This window comes from Centruroides sculpturatus, unplaced genomic scaffold (genome assembly GCF_000671375.1).
Source record: "Centruroides sculpturatus isolate CEXI.00-Female unplaced genomic scaffold, Cexi_2.0 scaffold1113, whole genome shotgun sequence".
In the NCBI taxonomy this organism is placed as follows: domain Eukaryota; kingdom Metazoa; phylum Arthropoda; class Arachnida; order Scorpiones; family Buthidae; genus Centruroides; species Centruroides sculpturatus.
The window spans coordinates 89,112-111,010 of NW_019385514.1; the positions used below are offsets into that span (position 1 = coordinate 89,112).

A 21,899-nucleotide genomic window follows, 5' to 3' on the forward strand; every position below is an offset into this window, starting at 1 on the left:
TCTTTTACATTTTAAAAAATTTATTGTTTTAATATCCAAGTAAATTAAAACATGACAACTTAAAATAAGACAAAGTTTAATAAATTGTTTTTAATTATTAAATTATAAAATTAATTTGCAATAATAATGTTTATAATTTGTACTAATATCTGATGTGGTTGAGAATTATCAATATATATTTGTTTATAAAATTTAATTCATGAATTTTTTTGGTATTAAAATCGACTTCCCATTGATCTTTCGCTGATAATTGATGCTTTTTAACAGAATCTATAGCCTAAGATTTCTCTTGAAAAATTAATTTTGTGATCAGTGCTACCCAAACCACTACTATTTACACCATAGACTTCTATGCATACTTTTTCCCTACGAGTTTTAATAGAATTTGTTGCCAATAAACATCTGAGAACAGCCAGTATGTCGTCATCAGATGCCATGGCCGATTGACTGACTGAGAGAGAATGGCGTAGTGAACATAACTGGCACCCGGGGCACAACACTATATTGGCGCCCCTCCCCTCCAGAAACAAATCTTGTTTGTCTTGGAGACCATTTGGCGCCCCTCTGCAAGTTGTGCCCTGGGCATGTGCCCTACTTGCCCCATCCTAGCTACGCCTCTGCTGAGAGATTTTCTTCTTCGTATGTGGGCGATAGGAAATTCTGAAGTTCCTCTGGTCAGGCAGCCTCAAAGGATTAACTTATCATGTATGGCCGCTTTAAGAAATCAAATTTGGCATGGTGGGTTGCATGTGAGGGACATTGATGCTATTAAAATTTGGTGGTAAAAGGTCAAGAGGGTGGGGAGAGAAGGGGGTCATATATCTTCAGAGGGGTAGGACTAAACAAAGATTTTATTTGTTATTAACATTTACACTTTTTCATAAAACCCTACCCTCAAAATTATGCTTTTTGCCATTTTATAGTAATTAAAAATATCAAAACTTTTTATAACAAAATCTGATACACAGGTGGCACTACACACAATTTTATTTCTTGCTTAATAATATAACAGTTTTGTTTTTAATAAAAACTCATAACAACTGGGAAAGTTATGCAATTTGTTGCTAGATTTTTTTGTGAAGGTTAAGAGATAGAGAACCAAGAAATATGAACAGGAGAAATTCCTCATTTGTAGGTTACAGGAAAATTGCAGCAGGTCTGGGAGTATGCCATTCAAAACAAAATGTTTGAGAATCAGAAATAATCTTTAAATTCAGTGATTTAGTGAAATTTTTTTAAAGGAAAGCATACTGGTTAAAATTTAAAACCAAGCAGAAAGTTACTCAGTAGAGCTATTAAATTATCATCTTGCCAAAAAGTTTTCTAAAATTAACAACAAATCTGTGAATTATGAACAGGTAATATTAAAAAGTGTACTAGATCAAGTAAATACATATATCGTTGCCCTAAAAATATTATCTTTTGTGTCTTTAATAGTGCTATGTCATTGGCTTGGTAAAGCGAAATATGTGATAATTTAAGTTACAAAGAGATTTTAAATTGACATAAAACAGCATTAAAGAGCTTTTAATTCTTTGCAAGCACTTTCAACATTCCTATAAACATCATTTTCAGGTAATAACTCAAATCGAATGTTTTCTCAGAACAAATTTTAAAGTACAGAAACGAAACGACATTAACCAAATGAAACACAAAACTTATAATGCAAAATTTAAAAACAGTTTTTAAAAAGACATCATGGGAAAATCTCGTTTTTACATGTAGACATCACCCGGTCCTGGGGGAGTTTGGTTTTCTCCGTATTCCACAAATTTGGCAGCATTTCCTCTATAATCCCTGCCACAGCATTCCAACCTTCACAATATGTCAATGCGGCCACAGCTCCCTTTATCAGAAGGGCTCTCCTAATCCCTTCTACTCAAGAGGTTTTAAGTATTATTGTTTATTATGGAGTAAAATATAAAATTTGACTTAAATTTAGTGAAAAAATCTGCATCTGAATAGGTGAATAGCTTGTAGTTCAATATTTGTTCCTACAACTAACTGTAACTTTGGGCATGTTGCCTTGTTAAATAGTTTCATTTTAACTGGATAAGCAAATCAATGACATAGTCAAATAAAATGATCTATTTTATTGGCTTGCTTATCTAGCTGTATTAAAGCCATTTTACCAAACAAAATGCCCATTTTAAGTGATCATTTGCTTGAAGTTTTTGGGTGTCGATGCCTATTCTACGACTAAGGATTGTAATATCAAAAGGTTTTATCAATACAGTGAAGTTCTGTATAACATGAGGCTCCATATTATAGGAAATCACATGCATGCAAGAAAGCAGACCCTGCATAGAAGCAGGACTTCAACGCTAGGAAGAAGACATTATTAAGTTATGAATTATCAGAAAATTTTATGGAAGTTTAAACCTAAGCCTAGAAGTTGAAGAAGAAAATGTATGTATACCGCTGGACAACAAAATTAGAATTTTGTATGAGTACTAGGTGCAATTTTTCTATCGCATTATACAAATTTATATTATAGGGAAGTGTATTGTACGGGAGTTCACTATACTGGTATTTTCATATAAAGTTTTTAATATCAGAATATCAGTATTGAAACAGGTATTTTGGATCATCATAGTGTGTAGCATAGATCTTCAGACACAAAATACAATGAAAGGTTATTTTGCATGCCCAGCCACTATTTTCAGCTGTTAGACAAGCCAATGTTGCAAACAAAAAATTATCATCACTTTTGGGAGAAAAATGGTCAGATCATTTGATTTTAGAAGTACAGTCATACCCTGACTTACGCAAACCCGGAGTTACGCGATTTTCAAATCTCGTCGATTCATCTTTTGTTTGAGCGCCACGCAACTCTTGATTATTCACTCCCCCCACACTATTGTCCAGCTTACGTGTTCGGACGTGTCGCATGGAATCGACGCATAGCTACAATTTATTTTGTGAAATTTATTTTTGTTTGTTATATCTATGGAGACTTGAGAGACTCTATGTGATGATTTCTTGTAACCATGAACGAACCAAATGGCGAGATAAGATTAACGAGAACATTTATTAGCTTACATACATCCTACTTGGATTTCACACAAAGGCATCTGCAATCGTGAACAATTGACGAAAAAAGTATACATTTATCAGATAATAAACAAAGACTCATTTTGTAAACAATTTACCTTTTGTATATACAACTGACAAGATTACCTTTCAAATTATAAACAGACTTGATCCCAAGCGGTCTTTTGATCGTTGGACATACAAAAGAAATGAACAGATGGTGCCTAACTTAAGCGCAGTTTACAATAACAAATACGATTAATCTTAACACTCTACTATGTCATCCAAACGAAGTAGAACTGATTCTTCTGCATCAAAGAAGAAAAGAAAAACTTTATCTTTGGAATGTAAAGTTCACATTATTAAAGACTTCGATACAAAAATGAAAATTTGTGAATTGGCAAAGAAGTTTGATCTACCGGAATCAACAGTCAGAACAATTATAAAAGATAAAGAAAAAATTCTCGAAGCTGTAAAAAATGCTCAATCTTTAAATTCGAGCATCATTCGTAAACGTCACGGTATTATCGCTGAGATGGAAACAATGTTAAAATTATGGTGTGATAATCAAGTTAATGTGAAAAATTGTATAATAATATAATTTGTTATACGTATGTATTATCTGAGATTTTATTAAACATTTTTTTCTAAATTATTGTTTTCTTTAGTCTCCGGTCCCAATTAAAAATAATTTNTGGTGTGATAATCAAGTTAATGTGAAAAATTGTATAATAATATAATTTGTTATACGTATGTATTATCTGAGATTTTATTAAACATTTTTTTCTAAATTATTGTTTTCTTTAGTCTCCGGTCCCAATTAAAAATAATTTGTATGTATTTATATGCAAAATTATACCCCGACTTACGCGAATTCGACTTACGCGGTTATCACTTGGTCCCAACTATCGCGTAAGTCCGGGGTATAACTGTACTAGATCAGTATAGAAGCAGGGTATCTAGTCTTGAGTATGTGTGTGTGTCATTTTAAACGTGAATATGTTTAAAATGTCACGCAGTATGAATTCATTTGATGAGAACATTCACTGAATGAGTTTATACCATGCAACACTTTTAATACATTAATATTGCTTCTTTTCACAATTCAAAATTAGACACCCAGGATCAGGTCTGAATAGCATAATTAATGATGTACTTATCAATGTAACAAAGGGTGTGAGTTAAAATCATGCTCCATATTGATCTCTTCCTAATATATATCTAAATTATATAGTAATTAATTAGCTTAATTTGAATTATTAATTACAACATAGTAACATCGAATTATTTATTGTTGTAAATAAATTATCATGTACATTATGACTGTTTGATTTATCTAACAGATATTACTGATCAGATAATCAATTAAATCATTACATATGGTAGATAACAGAAAATCATAAATGCTCATCTGTAGATGTTGAGGCTGTTAAAATGAATACAGAACTTAATGTACTTATCCATATGATGGCATTTAAAAATAGACTACATTTGTATCAAAAAGCATTCAAAACAAGCAGTTAATTGAGTTTCTATGGTCACAATCTTATATTAATTAATATTTTACAAATAAAGAAAGAGCAAAAGCATTTTAAAGATTTAACATGCTAAAATATTTGTTTCCTTGCATTCAAATTATCTTTATTTTATTGTCTGATGAAGTTGTTAATGGTTAGGTAGAGAGAGACCCAGACACCCTTTCTTGCAACTTCTAAATTTAGAATTAAATTATATATGATTCTTCAAATTTTTTTTAATTTGCAACTTTCTTCATAATTCTTTAAATATTTTTGTGAAAAGATATTTGTATCTATAAGTGTTTCTTCTTAGAAGATAACTGGATTACAATCATATAGTATATGAAGCATGATTCAGTTATGAGATAAAGTTAAGTTTAAAGTACAATGACAATTATCAGTTAAAGAAAAATTTTAAATATTGATTTTCAGATATATATTTTCTTGAATTTGATGTAGCAATGCATTTATCTATCATGTGAATTTGATAAAATATATACAGTTAAGATCTTTGCATAAATGTGAGTGGAAGTAAAGCTTATCCTTCTAAGCATGTCACTCATATACTCAATGCTTGAATAATTACTATGCAGTGAGACTATTGTAATGGCATTGAAGTCATACATACAATATTGCATATGAGACATGTAATTTTATGCAATACAATACATATATCTGATCGACTGGTATCAAATGGACAACTTACATATCTCATATGCAATACTATAGGTATAACTTTAATGTCATTACAAATCTCTCACTGCATAATACGTTTTTGGACACATTGTATCTCCTGTGTACAGGCTAAATGTTAATACATTTTACTTCTGTTTCTTCAAATGAATTTAAATGTTTAATATGTTGTCAACAGTTTTTTGCTACATCTCTTACTATTGTATCAAAACATTTTACAGACAACATATATAGGTTATGATTAATATAATAAATAATTATATCGTTTAAATCAATGATTTTTATATGTACAGTAGAAGGGAGTTAAATTGAGTGTAGTTACGGAATTTGTTTACAGAAGGAAAAAGTAAACTCTTAAAATATACAGTCGACCCCCCTATAATGCGGGTTCATATAATGCGGATTCGTATATTGTGGCAAAAAAATTGCTACAGTATTCATATAAAGACATTAAAAGAGACTCGTAAAATGTGGTAAAACGTCATCGCCGATTCGTGTCGCGACAGGATTGGTCGAATCTGAACCAAGAGTGGGCGAGCAGCCGAACTACTTACGTGCTACGGAGAATTTAGGCGGGTAAATTAAGTTTATTATTACTATTATTACTACAGACAATTACTATTGTCTGTACGGTATATAAATTAGGTACTGTAAGTCTAATACAGTACTGTAATTTTATACATTTCTTGTGAAAAAAACATTTCTTATTCAACAGCCATAAAAATTATTTCTATCAATGATGTCTCCAAAGTTCAACAAATTTTTCGCAGAAAAATAACTTATCAGAAAACGCACCCACCATTTGGTGCGCCACTCCACGACAAAAACAAGTTTGAGCAGTGGCATTGTCGAACGGAGCACACTCAGTAAGTAATCCTACAATTTTTTGTTTATAGCATAGTTTATACGGATTATTCCCAAAAAATTATACGTGTTTTGGAAATGTTGAGTCAAATTAGTCTAGAATTGATTAATTTTATAGAAGAAAACCTTTCAAACAGTCGTAGTCCATAAACTGCACACGTGCCAGGCTGTGATTGGCTCATGTATTTAAGGATTCCTACAATGCAAAATTCTTATAAAGTGGAACGTATTTACCGCATTATAGGGGGTTGACTGTGCTTCACTATTTTAAACAATGAAAAAATTAATGTTGCACTGAATTTTTTATTCCTCAAAAAAACACAACACCTTAATTTGCTGAGAAAACTTTTAATGAAAAGCTAACGTTTTCAGCCAACTCTATTGGCCATCATCAGGCTAAGCTTTTTCGAATACGAAGAAAATAGAACAAAAAATTTTTAAATACAAAAAACAAAATAACGAACGAAATATATATATATATAAATGTATAAATAACAATAAAATAAAATAAAAACTCTTATTATAAAATATGTATGTGAAAAAAAACATAGGATAATTAATCATTAAAAACGTAACACAATAATACATTATGCTAAATTCTATAAACCGCAAGATATGCAAAAAAACACTAAAAACAAGGCATTAAGATCTGTCCATTCGCTTGATTAAGTACTTCCAGGCGGAAGGCAACCCTTCAGCATCCCTAGAATTAATGCATGTATCATGTAATCTGCTTCTGTATATTTCAATCTTTTCTGCGCAAATCGCCAAAGTTGGTGAATGTACTGGTTTAATAATACTTGCTTCGTCCCATTTGACGATTGAGCCCTCAACTTGCGCCATTTGCGATAGTATTGTGGCGTTAGATCCCTTACTGATATTGTACTTGTGNTAATGCCTTGTTTTTAGTGTTTTTTTGCATATCTTGCGGTTTATAGAATTTAGCATAATGTATTATTGTGTTACGTTTTTAGTTTAATTATCCTATGCTTTTTTTCATATACATATTTTATAATAAGAGTTTTTATTTTATTTTATTTTTATTTATACATTTATATATATATATATATTTCGTTCGTTATTTTGTTTTTTTGTATTTAAAAATTTTGTTCTATTTTCTTTGTATTCGAAAAAGCTTAGCCTGATGATGGCCAATAGAGTTGGCTGAAAACGTTAGCTTTTCATTAAAAGTTTTCTCAGCAAATTAAGGTGTTGTGTTTTTTTGAGTTTACAAGCAAGTGCTGAGTGAGTGTAATATAGTTTTTTATTCCTTTCACATTCATTACACATTCAGATTTTAATGACATTGGTTAGTAAAGATTTAAAAACTAATGATTAGCTATAATAGTTCTAATTGAAACTTAATATATTGGGAAATATATTTATACTATATTTTGTATTGGGTAGTTGGTTGAAACATAAATTTTCAATTAACTATACATTGATAGTTGGTTGCAGGTTTAAGCTTGATAAACAGGCTAGCAATGTGGAGTTTTCCGGATTTTATTCAGCTGTCTAATAACTAAATAGGGGTTCATTTTTCCATTAAAAATTCTCTCAACAGTCATCTCCTTTGGTAGATCACCCAGTGTTTCATTGTCTTGTTCTACCAATCCAATTTATCCTTATGACTTTTCTCTGACTGCATGAAACTAAGTTATTATAATTTATAGTAATACTTATGTTGTAAATATGTTTAAGGATCTTACAGATTATAGAAAAAATGTGCAGCCTAGGAGCCATAGATTGTCAGTGCCTGGTTTAATGCATCACAGTGGAATTTTGATAAACTTTCGTTACAGATGGTCTACATTATTATAATTTATCATCCCATTATTTTCACCATTCTGTTGCTCGTTCAACTTTCCTATTTTGTTTGATCATTCCACTGCTCATCCTCTTCCATGTCGTCCAATCTAATCCTTGCTTTCTCACTTTTTTGATCAATCCTCTCCATCTCCTCAGATTCTTTCTCTCATTCTATTTTCTTTTATTTCTCTTTTTTTTCTGTCTCTCTCTCCATAATCATTTATAGGATTCATTCCTTCTTCATCCTTTTAACCTTTAACATTCCTTATTTTTTCATTCCACACACAAACTAAGATTTGTATTCCTTTGTGTAACATTTTATAAAATCTTTCATGCTGTGCAAGAATGTCATTGTTAATTCCATGGAATGTATTTCAGATATTTAGGAATATTCTCTGCATTTTTGACATAAATATTTCAGAAAAAGTAGAAAATTTATTCATTAAAAGTGCTTGAAATCTGCTTACAAGTGAACGGTATAGTATAAAAAAATGCTCATTTACTTTTAAAGATAAATTTGACCAGAAAGGAGCATCAAGTGGTTTACTTAATGACAAATCTTTATTTATAAACTACAGGCATCATAAAATTTTATTCATATATCTGTATTGGTCAGAAATAATCAGTTTTTCCATAATTTAATACTACTGGGCAGCACTTAACATTTTTGTTTTCCAGAATTAAAATTAATATATGATGTTTCTATTGAATCATTATTATTTCTTCTAAGTTTGTGATTAATTATACAACTTGAAAACAGGTTTTTCTTAACAGTTTTCAGTGATATCAAACAGTAAAATGTCTTATCTTGCCAGAAGGAAGGTATGGAGATAGGTAAATTTTCTTAAATTACAGTGGAAATTTGTATAAAATATTAATAGGAACTGTTAAAGTTTATATGTAATCAAAGAATTATCGGTAGGATTGACCTATCGATAATTCTTTGATTGATAATGAAGCGTTTTTGAACCTATTTTATTCTTGAGTAGAGCCATTAATGCTCCCGTACGTAGGCGCTTAACAGCAATTCTGATGACTAACGACAAGGAAATTGTCATCCTACGCGTAATTATATAAGGTATATAGGAAGATAATTATCATTAAATGAAGTAGTAACCGTTAATGTTTGTTTTTCTATGCAGAAACGCCCTTTAACGATTTCATTATTGTTTAAAAGTGCTTGTTAATGTGCTTGGAGCGTCGCCATGCGTAGCGACGCGCCACTCGTAACTTTTAGCTTGCCACGTTGCGTGCCGATAAGTAAATTTCTAGTAGTATTTACGAAACTCGATGTTAATATTTATTAACTAACTAAATGGGATCTCAGATTACGCACATGTTCGACAAATGCGACGAAAGTGAATTAACGCGTCTAGTTGCGCCACGCTTGTGTGTTATATCTGTCGCGTAGCGTACTGTACATAAGTAAATAATTTAATAAAAATCGGAAACAGAACAGTTATGTAATTCTGTATTTGTCAATTTTATTGTTTGGCATTTATCGAGTATTAAATTTTTCAAATAATTCAAATAATCGCGCGCGAAATCGAAGTCATGCGTCGCGTCGCTTCGAAACTTCTTGTGACGTTCGTAACTAAGCGCGACTAATTTAATTTAACACAAGTGACAGAAGCGGAAGCATTTCGATTCTTTTTGTTTTTTCTTCGTTTATCTTGACGTAAGCGATCTTTAACGCTAAACATCCGTCGCACTTTGTTGAGAAGCGCCACTTCATTTATTCGTGCAGTCGAGGAGGAATTTTGACGTTTTGTTACGTTATCGTAACGATGTTTGACACTTTATCAGTTTACAGGAAGCGTAGAAACTGCTAAACTTCCGGCATTTGAACGGAAGAGGCGCGATAAGTCGCGTTTCTTGTCATTAAGAGCGGACGAAATCGCGAGATTTTAGAAGAAACATGGAGGTTGCGGGTCGCATTTAGGTTATTTCTTAGAAGATTATCGATTCGGCACGTCCGTCGTCTGCTTACTCCCGTTTCCACAACAACCTTGATATTCACACACGCTGTTATAATTATGGATGTAGCTGCCTTAATTAGTAGCAATTTTCGTCACTTCTCCTCCTCCTTGGATTTTAGGCACGTGAGTAGCCTCAAATTAATTTATTCTCATTTAAAATTAATTTTTGTAGACATGCTTGTATTTCTCACGGGTTTTAACGTTAATTGATGCTGTTTTTTTTCTTTTTGGCCCTTAACTCTTCCTTCTTTTGCTGTAACTCAATATGTTTCTGTAGCAGATGCTTTAAAATATAACTTTTATTTTTCAGAATATGAACTTTCGAACAGTTTTTTTATTCAGTGGAAATTTTTATTTACAAAGATTTTTTACTTTAAAATGCTTTTTTTTTTCTTTTAAAAATAAAATAAAGTTGAGGTAAGAATTTATATTACTGTGATTTAGAAATATGGAATTTTAAATAAATGCTATTGTTCTGATGGCAGAGTTCATCAAGAAATTCTCATTCTTTTAGCAGAGCAAGTGGAGAAATTTCATCCTTGTAACAGAGATGATGAAATTCTCTCTTTTGTAGTAGAGTTAGTGGAGAAATTGTCACCCATAGCAAAGTTAGAAAAGAAATTTTCTTACACATGATAGAATTAGAAGGGAAATTCCTTCTCTTCTGGCAGTTAGTGGAGTACAGTAGAGCGTCGATTTTCCGAAAGTCAATCATCCAAAAGAATTCCAGTCAGCAAATTTAAATTTTTCTCCGTTGCGTGTCACTTCAATCTTTGGCTGTGTCTTGGGCTACTCAAATATTTTACGTTTTTGATACTAAATTAACATCTGAAGTATAATTTTTTATTATTTTTATATATTTCAATATATTTATTTTGTTTGTACAAAATAAAAAAAGAATTTTTAACGATACAATAGTCTTTGTTAGGCTTAACATCGACGAAAATTCAACGCGAAGTGACACGCAACGGAGAAAAATTTCAACATCGGATATGTTAAACATTTTTTTGTACGTAAATCAGTTATCCGAAATATCAGTTATCCGGACAACCCCAGTCTCCAATTGATTCGGAAAATCGACGCTCTACTGTATTTGCTTCTCATACAATCAAATTGTCACAAAATTTTTTATATAGCAGTTTATCGAAGAATTAACAGTTGTTTGGCACGTTGCTAAAATATCGAGCTTTGGGATATTCGTATATGTATATATAAATCTAATTAATAGTCTGGCATATCGGGTGATCTTGGATTACGCACGTGTTTGAGAAATGCGACGGAGTGAATTAACGCATCGAGTTGTGTCACGCTTGTGTGTTACATCTGTCGCGTTTGCTTATTTGAATGGTTCAGACTACTGATAGTCATTATTGAGTTTACTGTTAGTTTTATATACACTCATTGGTAAAGTCAATATAATGATATTTCTGTGAATGCTAAAGGATTAATTATATTTTTGAAAAGTCTAACATTAACATTTTTAAGTAGCTAAAATATTCTTTTCTGAAGTCAGAAAGAATATTTTCTTTTAAATATAAATTTTATGGATTAAACAACTTCTTACTGAGTTACTGGAAATGACAATCTATACTGAGAACTTTTATAGCACAGTAATAGCAAACTTTTAATGAATACTGTTTTCAATCATAACCTTGGTCTTCATCAGGTTTATAACCAAAGAGATTCGAACATGGAACACGTGCATAGACAACATTTAACTGTATATGTTATCATAGCGATAAAAATATCTCCACACTATAGACAATAATTAATAAGATATAATTAATGACATATAAAGAGGCTGCTAAATAATTATAAACCTGATGAAGATGAGGTTATGATAAAAAATGTTAGTGTTCATTAAAATTTTGCTATTAAAAGGTTCTTGGCTGTTACTGTGTTATAAAGGTTCTTGAGTGTAGATTAAATTTTATGGTTTTACTTCATCAAAAATCTGTTTCTTATAGGTGAAATGGAATGCAGAACTTGAGTTTTACAAAGGCAAAATGATCTAATCAACAATGACAACAAATCTGCATTTTCCAAAATCTCCATCATTCTCCAAGTTACAGTGGAGATGCTTGTTAACAAAGAATGTCTCAGCAAATCTTTCTCCACACAGCGGCATATAAACTTAGGTAAAAATTGTTTGTCGGCGTGAAACAAGGATGGTAGTTCACGAACAACCCACTTTTAAACATTCTCTATGTCACTGGATTGCTGCTATTAGGCTTTCTAGACTGATAGCTTTGCTATTGTTAGTTCTTGTGATGGTTCCTTTATTCACTCATTACTATCTTTCAAAGGTAAGAGAACTTTTTCAGATAAGTGTTTTATTATTTGTGTGTTAATTTTAATGGTAAGTTTTTCTGTAGTTTGTGGGAGATAACTCCACTTCAGAAATTCATCACAAAGGTATACAATTGGATAGTCTGATATCTGTCAAGTCGACTGATTTAAAAGTCAGAATTGAAGAGATGTTAAGGATTAAAACCTCTGTCAGTAATGAGCTGAGAGATCTGGAGAGTCGAAGACAAAAGTTACAAGTGAGTTTTCCAATATTTTTATCATAAAAATTATATTGACATACTTCAGTTTTGGGGAAAAAATCACTATACAATAATAATTTATCACACATATACAAAATGCATTCATATATGTATTATTTTCCAAATAAAATGATTTTAATGAGAATTGGTCAAGACTTGGCAATTGTTTGTTCACAGTTTACAAAATTAAACAACAGAAGTACAAGAAATTCATGATTTAAGATGATATATAAGTTTACACACATACAAAGCTTCACTGGGAGTTGACATTCTTCTGTAATACATTATTTAGATATTGTGAATGGATTAAGATGGACTACATTACATGTATGATCAGGATATCATTAATGTAACTATTGGGTTGTTCGGAAAGTAAGTTCGTTTTTTTTCGTGGGAAAAAACCACAATATTTTTATAATAAATAAATATTTTATTGAATTATATATCAACCATTTTGGTCAAATACCTGTTGTCATCGTTTCTGGTAGTAGCATGATTTCACATTCATAAAAGTTTTGATCGTTGCTTACAAAAAACTGATTCAAGTTATTTTTGACATTGTCATTTCAAGTAAATGTCTTACAGTTAAAAAAAAATTTGTATAGACCGGAACAAGTAATAATCCGAGTGTGCTCGATCTGGTAAATATGGTTGGTGTGATAGAGCGTCCCATCTAAGTTATAACAGTTTCTGATGAGTTACCAAACTTGTGTGAAATTTGACATTATCGTGGTAAAACACTAAACCTGTTTTGTCGATCACTTCTGGCCACCTTTTCTGGTTGATGATATTACTCGATTTGTTTACTCGATGTCAGTACACTTTCAAATTAATTGTTAAATTGTCTGGTAAAAGCTCCAAAAAAATTTTCCTTTAAATCCCACCAAAGAGAGCAACTCTCTTCAAGAACATGTGGAACCCATATATCGAGCTTTGAAACGAAACTAATTTGTTTCAAGTAATCATAAACAGTTCAATTTCACAAATTTAATCTCTTAGTGATTTCACGTGTTGTTATTTGGCAGTTTGCTTCAATCAGTATCTTTATTTTGTTTTCGTTGGCTTCAACTGGCCATCCAGAATGTGGTGCATCTTCAATAATGAAATTGCCAGAACAAAATTTTGTAAACCAGTTTTGACACTGTCGTTCTGTCAATACATCTTCTCCATACACGTCACACAAATTTTTTCTCACTCAAACAGCATTCTTACCTTTTCGGTAATAAAAGAGCAAAATATGCTGAAAATGCTGCTTTTGGTCTTCCATATTTGATGGGACACAAAAAATATGGGAAGTCAACTTAGTTTCTTCAAATTTTTTAATTTTTACAAGTATTAGTATTTAATAAATATAAAAAATATGAATTTGACTTTACAAAGTTAAAACTTTGCATTTTGTCCTTCCTTTTCGCCCTTCACACCATCAACAGTCCTTAAATAATTTGTGAATTATTTAAATGTGAATATATGCCATTCATGTACTTGTATTAAATTTTTTTAATTTAAAAAAATCAAGTATTAGTAGTTGGTAATAGTGATAGATAAGCTGAAACACAGTTCATCAACTATAAATGTAAAGACTGTTAACTTACTCTATTCTTCTATTCTATCATAATATCCCTTGTAATGACAAGTGATATTGTGTATTGTGGTTAACCATTTAATCTTAATGTACAGATATTCATTTATATATATATATATATAGGTGATGATAAAGTCTCAATCAGTAATTGGAAAATTGGTAAGAAACAAAATCATTTGTAAGCAGGTCATGTAAAACATGATGATCCAAGAAGAGAGAATCACTATTGTTTTTACTTGTTTTAATGGATTAACATACATGAAGTACAGATAGATTTTCTGAATTTCTGGGTGAAGTCTACTCTTACCAGGGCCAATATCAGATTGTTGGTTACTAAATTTGGATGAATGGGTAATGTACATGATGTACAGTACATGTTCTAGGAGACCCACCATACCAGATGAAATGATTCAGTGTGTAGAAACTGCAATAACAAAGTCTACATCATCAACCAGAAGACTAAGCCAGGTATTCACTGTGCCATAACTGACAGTGTGGGAGATCCTTCATTACAAACTTGTAAAACATGGATAGCATGTTCAGGTGTTACATAAGCTGGAGGAGGAGAAAGAGGACTATGCCACCCATCAAGCAATGTGTCTTGGAGGCTAGGGAACAAGCAGATTTGATGTTATGTCTGTGTACATTAATCCATTCAAACAAGCACAAGCCACAGCAGTTCTGTTTCCTTGGGTCAACATGCTTTACACAACTAGCAAAGAAATGGTTTTCCTACCATTTTCACAAAAATGGATTGCGACTTTATAATCACACTGTATTAACCGAGACATTTTCAACTTGTTGATCTATGTAATAATTTTGCAGAATACTGGGTAGGTTGCCAGATCTTTCCCTGGGTTAGAGCCATTTGGCCAGTATACATATGATATGCTATTGCTTTCTTTGACACCATGCTGAGAAGAATCATAGGACTTTCACTTAGGAATAATGATGTGTTAGACCCTTCAACCAAGTCAAGAATCTCCTGAAAAAGCCATATAGTTCAGCAAAGGCTATTTTTCTTTATTAAAACTTTATGAGAATCTCTCTGGGAAAGAATATCATGTTGAATACAGTAAGTGGCTGAAGAAGTGGAAGACTAAGAGTGTGCTGGCTGGATATCACAATAAAGCATACTGACATGGAAATGATGGAATTGAGAGAAGCTGTGTGAAACAGAATTTAGTGGAGAAAAATGCCATGCATATTAATTATATTTTGTTAATACACAAGAGATCAGCAGGGGAGAGGTGCTAGTAGGAAGGTTAGGAAATTTACAGGGGTGTTGGCAGAATTGGTTGACTCCCTCTCTTTCCTGAAGTATGAAAGAAATTATTATTTTGTCATGCCAGATTTTTATCATATAAAAGTTTAAGATCACTGTCTTTCAGTGTTAATAAAGTTTTGACATGACAAAATAATTTATTTTATACTGCAAGGAGATATTTCTTTGTGCTCCTAAATGCAAAAGAACGTTGGAGTATCAATGTTCTAAACTTTGTTTTCATTTTGCCTGAAGAAGACATTCTATACATGTCAAAAGTGCTTGAGAGATATTTTGCATTTATTTTTGTGCTTTGCTCATGAAAACGTTATTAATGTCAAAAGAAAGTAATCTTAAACTTTTATCCGTCTCTTCATATTCCTATGTCAGCACCAGTCCATGTATATCCTGCACTGCTTGAACAAGTCCCATCTGCCATTGCAAGGGATAGTTGGAAATCAAGAATACAAACCTTGCAGTTACCTGTTTATGTAAAAGTGGTTGATTGGATATGTATGAGCAAATGTCTGTCTGGCATCACTGCAGAAGTTGCACACAGATGTCTGTCTTTGTTGGAATACTACAGACACTTCAAGATGTTTGTGATGACTAACATATAAAAATTATGTTTATTATAAATAAATAATTACAGATAAAACATATCTTTTGAAACATTCCAATATAAAAGCTTTATGCAACTGTATAATTTTAAGTGCTCTTGTCATTGACATGTAGACATTGCAGTATGTTGTGAAACATCTTTTTACATTAACAAACACTTTACCTCTGAAGTAGGATTCAAATACAATATACAGTGAGCAAAGAATAATGTCTGACTTCATCCATCAATGGCCAACACTAATAGTTGACTGTGGGTTTACACCTTGCCGACAGGCTAGCCAAATCAAGTTTTCCAGGTTTTCTTCACATTTAATACTTAAATAGGGGCCAGTTTTCCATAGAAAGTCCTTCTGGGAGACAACACCTCAACAGATAGCCTGAGTTGTCACATACAAACAAGTAAACAAAGAATAATGTAACATGTGAGGATCATACTGAAAGTCATAAGCAACTATTTTTTTTAAATTAGATTAATTTATTTTTGGAAAAACAAATACATCATGGCATTTTTTAAACTTTTTTTTATTTTTACACATAGTCTCGATTTTTTGGATACATTTTTCTCACTGTTGTGGGGGCTTGAAAATTTCCTTATGATAGAACCTTGTTCCATCACTACAAAAAACACTGACACACTGCTTTCTTGATGTTCTCCATCATTTCATAGTGTGGATCTTGCATGTTTTCCCTAACAACATTGAAAAGATGATAATTGGAGGGTGCTAATTTAGAACTGTAGGGAGGATACAGAGGAACTTCTCATTCCATTTACCAAGTTTCCTCCATGGTGTAAGGAGAAGTGTGTGGCCTCTCATTGTCTTGCTGCAGGACATTTATCATGCAATGCACAACAGAGCTTATGAAATGTCATGAAATACTAATCAGCATTAATGGTTTGTCCAGGCTCAAGAAATTCCACCAGAATCATTTCATCTGCATATCAGAAAATGAAGCTCATGGAACTCTGCAGATGGCTGCTACAAAACTGATGTTTGATGCCTGGATTTCCATCTTTAAAATGTTTTACTCATCTTCTAACACTGCTGGCACCCATACACATATCTCCATATGCATGCCGAAGGTTCTGGTGAATTTATGCAATGGATTCCCTCTTTAACTATAAGTTCAATCACAGCGACTTGGTGAAATGAAACATCAGTTGCAGCCATTTTGTATCAGCTATCTGTGGTCAAATGATGGAAGCTAATGATGTTATGACTCACTCGTGGTGCTATCTATAGCCTATAGATTATGACAATTTCTTTAGTGTTTCATAATTAATAGATTGTGATTTATAAAAAATTGTTCCTTATGATTTACGGTATGACCAATGTACTTGCTGTTACATTGTGAAAGTTTAGATGTGTTGTGAGTTCATATATTTTAGTATATGATAATATCGCATCTTATTTGTATATAAAAAGTCATTTTTTTTATTATTTATAGTGTTTTTAATATAATTATTTTTCTCAAAATCCAATTGTTAAACAGTTTTTAATATATTTTTTTCACAGACAGAAATTGCAGTGTTGAGCCAACGTGTTGAAGATTTAAAGGCAGAATACAGTCACCAGCAAATAGAATTGGAAAGGTTAAGACTCTCTGTAGAACAAGCACAGTATGCACAAAAGGAGATGCTTGAGAAAAACACTCCCCAAATATCTGCACCCAGGAGAATACTTCCGTCTGCTGCTGATGTGAAGTTCATCCCTCTCCCGTCTACTTCACTTGTTAAAAATTGTAGAATGCATCTATGCTTCGATTTTTCTAGGTGTTCTGTTCTGTCAGAATTTCCTGTGTACTTTTACCATCCAGATGATTACAGACTTTCTTGGAACCAGTTGGATCGTTTTGTTAAAATTTCTGTGACAGAAGCTTTAAATATGAATGTGCACATAACATTTGATCCTACCATAGCCTGTGTGTATGTTGTATTAGTGGGCGAAGTGCAACGCGGGGACCAGTCTAAGTCTGCATTAGAGAACTACCTCAAAAATCTTGCACATTGGAATGGTGATGGTAGAAATCACATTTTACTGAATTTAGCTAGGAACACGAATGTAACAGATGTGTTTTCCGGAGTCAACACTGGCCGTGCCATACTTGTACAGTCACACTTTTCTGCCACTCAGTTCCGAGACGGGTTTGACATTATTTCCCCTCCTTTGATTGGACCAGTGAAAGGAGAAGTCTGGGAAAAACTACTGCCTCATTGTCCAATTAGAAGAACTTACCTTTTATCGTATCAAGGATTATATAGGACTAGACAGCACAATAGCATCACCCAAAGTAGAAAGTTGTTACATAGTCATGTCAATCAAACATTACCGGCTAGGAAGCTTTTTCAGGATGATGACGATGATGATATTGACTCCGGGGATGATTTTATTATTGAATCATTGAAAAGTATGCAGTCTGGATCAACTGATGATAAATTTAATTTTCAGTTTTCCTGTGTTGATCAGAGTGTTTTCAATACAGAATGGTCTCTCTGTGATAATTCTGACTCTAGAGCATCACTGCTGTCACAGTCAACATTTGTCCTTATTGTTGCATCTACAGATTATCAGTTAATAAGCACTATTGATTTGCAGTGGAGGTTGTTTGAGTCTCTCAAATCTGGTGCCATCCCAGTTATATTGGGTAATCACGTTCATCTCCCATTCCATGAGGTTGTAGATTGGAACAAGTGTGCCATGATCTTACCAAAGGCTAGAGTAACAGAACTTCATTATATTTTACGCACTATTTCAGACTCTGACATACTGGCCATGAGAAGACAGGGAAGGCTCCTCTGGGAACGTTACATGTCTACAACACAACAGATAATAAATACAGTTTTAGCCATAGCTCGCCAAAGAATACAAATACCTCCAAGTGCAGCACAGGAGGAGCCTTCACCGAGTGTTTTTAATGCAACATTCCAGCCACTGAAATTAGATGTGGCAGCCGTACAGGACTCTGAACCAGAAGAAAATCTCGGCCCATTAGAACCACCTCTACCCACCCCAAAATTTTATAGAAATATAACATTCACAACAACTCAGCAATACGAAATATGGAATGATTTAATTGATCCATTCACCCTTTATCCTTACACTCCTTTTGATCCAATACTCTCTTCAGAAGCTAAATTCTTAGGTATGTTAATCAATTTTTGTTCATGTTTTTAAACCAAAATTTATAGATTTTGTATATAAATATAAATTTATAAGTTTCAAAATTAGGATATTATCAATTACAACAACAAATAAGAATAATACAATAAAAGTTAAACTGTATTAACCTGAAACTGTGTACAAGTCTGAAGCACAGTATATGGGGTATGGGGTTCTTCGTATAATACCAATACAGTCTCATTAAGTCAGAATTGTTAGTACTTGAACTTAAACCTATTTTCCATATATACTCTGTCCTTTGATAGATCTGTGATCTTCATTTTCACTCATATTCCATGTGAATTTGTATTCAGACAAGATAAATACTATGGCTCTGTGCCAAACACAACACCATGCCATTACAATCTTGTGCTGGCAGCCTTCTACTGATAGAGTATTGGGACACCTTGATAAAAAACTCAAAAGTGCCATAAACTGTATACAATTCTGCATTGTTTGATAGCAGGAAATTTACAATCACACAAAAGTTTGAGAAAATTAGGTATTAAATTCCTTAACTTGAAGTAGGGCTATTTTATTTCTTAGAAATTGATTTAATGAGGTTTTACTGTAATAATATTTATCTAAATATAGAAAAAGCATTTTACTGTAGACAGTTTCACACTAATTACTTTTAATTTTAAAAAGGCACTAGATCTGATAATTAATCACATTAAATTACAGCTAAAAGATGTCAAAGCAAATTTTATAGAATAGTATCATTTTCTATGCATTATACTGTAAAATTTTATAGCAAAATCATTCTGAATTATTTTTCTCCATTTATTTACAATTTGCAGAATGAATTTGGTTCAGATACATTGTCATACAAGACAATTTCTACTCCAAAATTTCAGAATATTAGAAGGTTTAGCTCATGACTATTGCACAGAACTATTAAAACTATTTCATTTTATTTTTAAATTTATTTTGTTGAAAAATTTGACAATTTATCAATACAAAATATACCAAGATACTCAAGCAAAGTTTTCTTTTGACCATAAGCAGTAGACTTGATGACTCCATGACTCAGTCGTGATTGTTGTAACCCTGCTAAGCATCATAAAATAACAAGTGAGGAATAACATTTGAAACCTTAAGTAAGTAAATTAATGGCAAGTAATAAGTCTGTCAAACATCATCAAGTCTACTTCTTAGAATAATCAAGTGAAAAGTTTACTTATATCAATTTATTCATTCTGTATTCTTACATTTCTTTTTTACTCTTCTACTCTTCTCAGTTTTGATCTATTAAATTCTCATCAGCTTGGCATAAGAATGAAATTCTGCTATAATAAATCTGTTGTTTATAATTCTTCTATATTTTTGAAATGTGGTGCCATTACGTCGTCTAGCTAATATGAATAACTACATTCATTCAAATATCTTAAAATAAGTAACATATGTAAAATAACTTTTATCATTGTTTTTGTTTTCTTTGATAGAATTAAATTTGTAAACTTTCAGAGCTTTTATTAGATGACTAATTTCTATACATTTCACTAAATATTTACAGGATCCGGGTTTGGATTTCGTCCGATCGGTCAGGGTGCAGGAGGATCGGGAAAGGAATTTAGCGAGGCACTCGGAGGAAACATACCACGAGAACAATTTACAGGTATTGCAATCTTGAGAGATTATTAATTTACAGACAAATGATATTATTGTTTATTATTAATAACTTGAGAGATATATTATGTGTTATACAGCTACAGAATACATATAGATGATTTAAAAAGAATTAAATGATTGATAAATTAATAGAATGTGTTTACAATATAAAATCTAGTTGCAAAAATTCAAAGTAAAGAACTGTTGTTAATAATGGTTTTTATGAAGCACTTTGTGGAAAGATACTTAATTTGTGGAACAATGTAACATTGCTGAGATCTTCATAAAAGTCTCAATAAACTCTATACAGAGATAAGAAAAAATGGAAAAGTTTATAGAATAATATAATGTAAATTAATATTAAAAGAACTGACTTTTTTTTCCATAATAAAAAAAATTATGTTGGAAGAGTAGTACTAATGAGAACCTACAGGTGGGAATGCAATTTAGGGTTTTGATACATAGAAAGGCCCAGATAGAATCTGTGTATTTACTAGCACACTGTACCATAATATGTATAATAAAATTTCAATTATAAAGTCTAAAAATCAATTTATGTAATTTCAAATGCATAGATGGAAGAAAAATAAGTGTAAATAAACTTAAAGCATTATATTAGAAGGAATACATAGGCCTGGAGGCATTAGTTCTAGCCCCTTAATTATTCTCTATAGTTCTGCTGTAATACATAATAGAAATTTTGACAAGAAAAAATGGAACACAATGACTAACAAAAGTGACTTAAGTTGCTAGTCATCTTTACTCTTCTAATGTACAGTACAATACCATAAACAAAGGCAGAGGTGGGGAAGAAAGTCTTCCAGCATATTTCTGGCTGCTATCTCCCAAATACCCTAAATTTATAAATCTAGTAAATGAAAGATGGTTTCAGCAAGAATTGAACAGTATACAGTAGAGCATCGTTTATCCAAATCAATTGGGGACTGAGGTTGTTCGGATAACCGATTATGTACGAAAAAATATATTAACCTATCCCCTGTTGAAATTTTTCTCCATTGCGTGTTGCTTCGCGTTGAATTTTTGTCGATGTTAAGCCTAACGTATACTTTTTAAAATAATAATCGTGGCTATTGTATCATTAAAAATTATTTCTTTATTTCTTACAAACAAAATAAATATATTGAAAAATATAAAAACCAAAAAATATATACTTTAGAAGATGATCTAGTATCAAAAACGTTCGATTCAGCACGACACA

General features: G+C 31.9%; 1 protein-coding gene across 7 annotated transcripts in view; it reads left to right on the plus strand.

The window, feature by feature from the left end:
- Positions 1-21,899, plus strand: part of LOC111639700 (exostosin-3-like) — a 43,203-nt gene that overhangs the window by 2,390 nt on the left and 18,914 nt on the right. For 4 of the 7 annotated variants that reach the window (XR_002759119.1, XM_023385622.1, XM_023385621.1 and 1 more), the window contains 4 exons: positions 11,863-12,201; positions 12,271-12,441; positions 17,426-19,052; positions 20,586-20,687. Coding sequence is in view for 6 of the 7 variants with exons in the window: in XM_023385622.1 (XP_023241390.1) it covers positions 12,064-12,201; positions 12,271-12,441; positions 17,426-19,052; positions 20,586-20,687 (2,038 nt within the window). In the remaining variant the exon portion in view is untranslated. Of the gene's footprint in view, positions 1-6,013; positions 6,110-9,442; positions 10,019-10,291; positions 10,313-11,862; positions 12,202-12,270; positions 12,442-17,425; positions 19,053-20,585; positions 20,688-21,899 lie in introns of those variants that run through there. The other 3 variants (XM_023385625.1, XM_023385624.1, XM_023385626.1) reach the window with 3 other exon arrangements.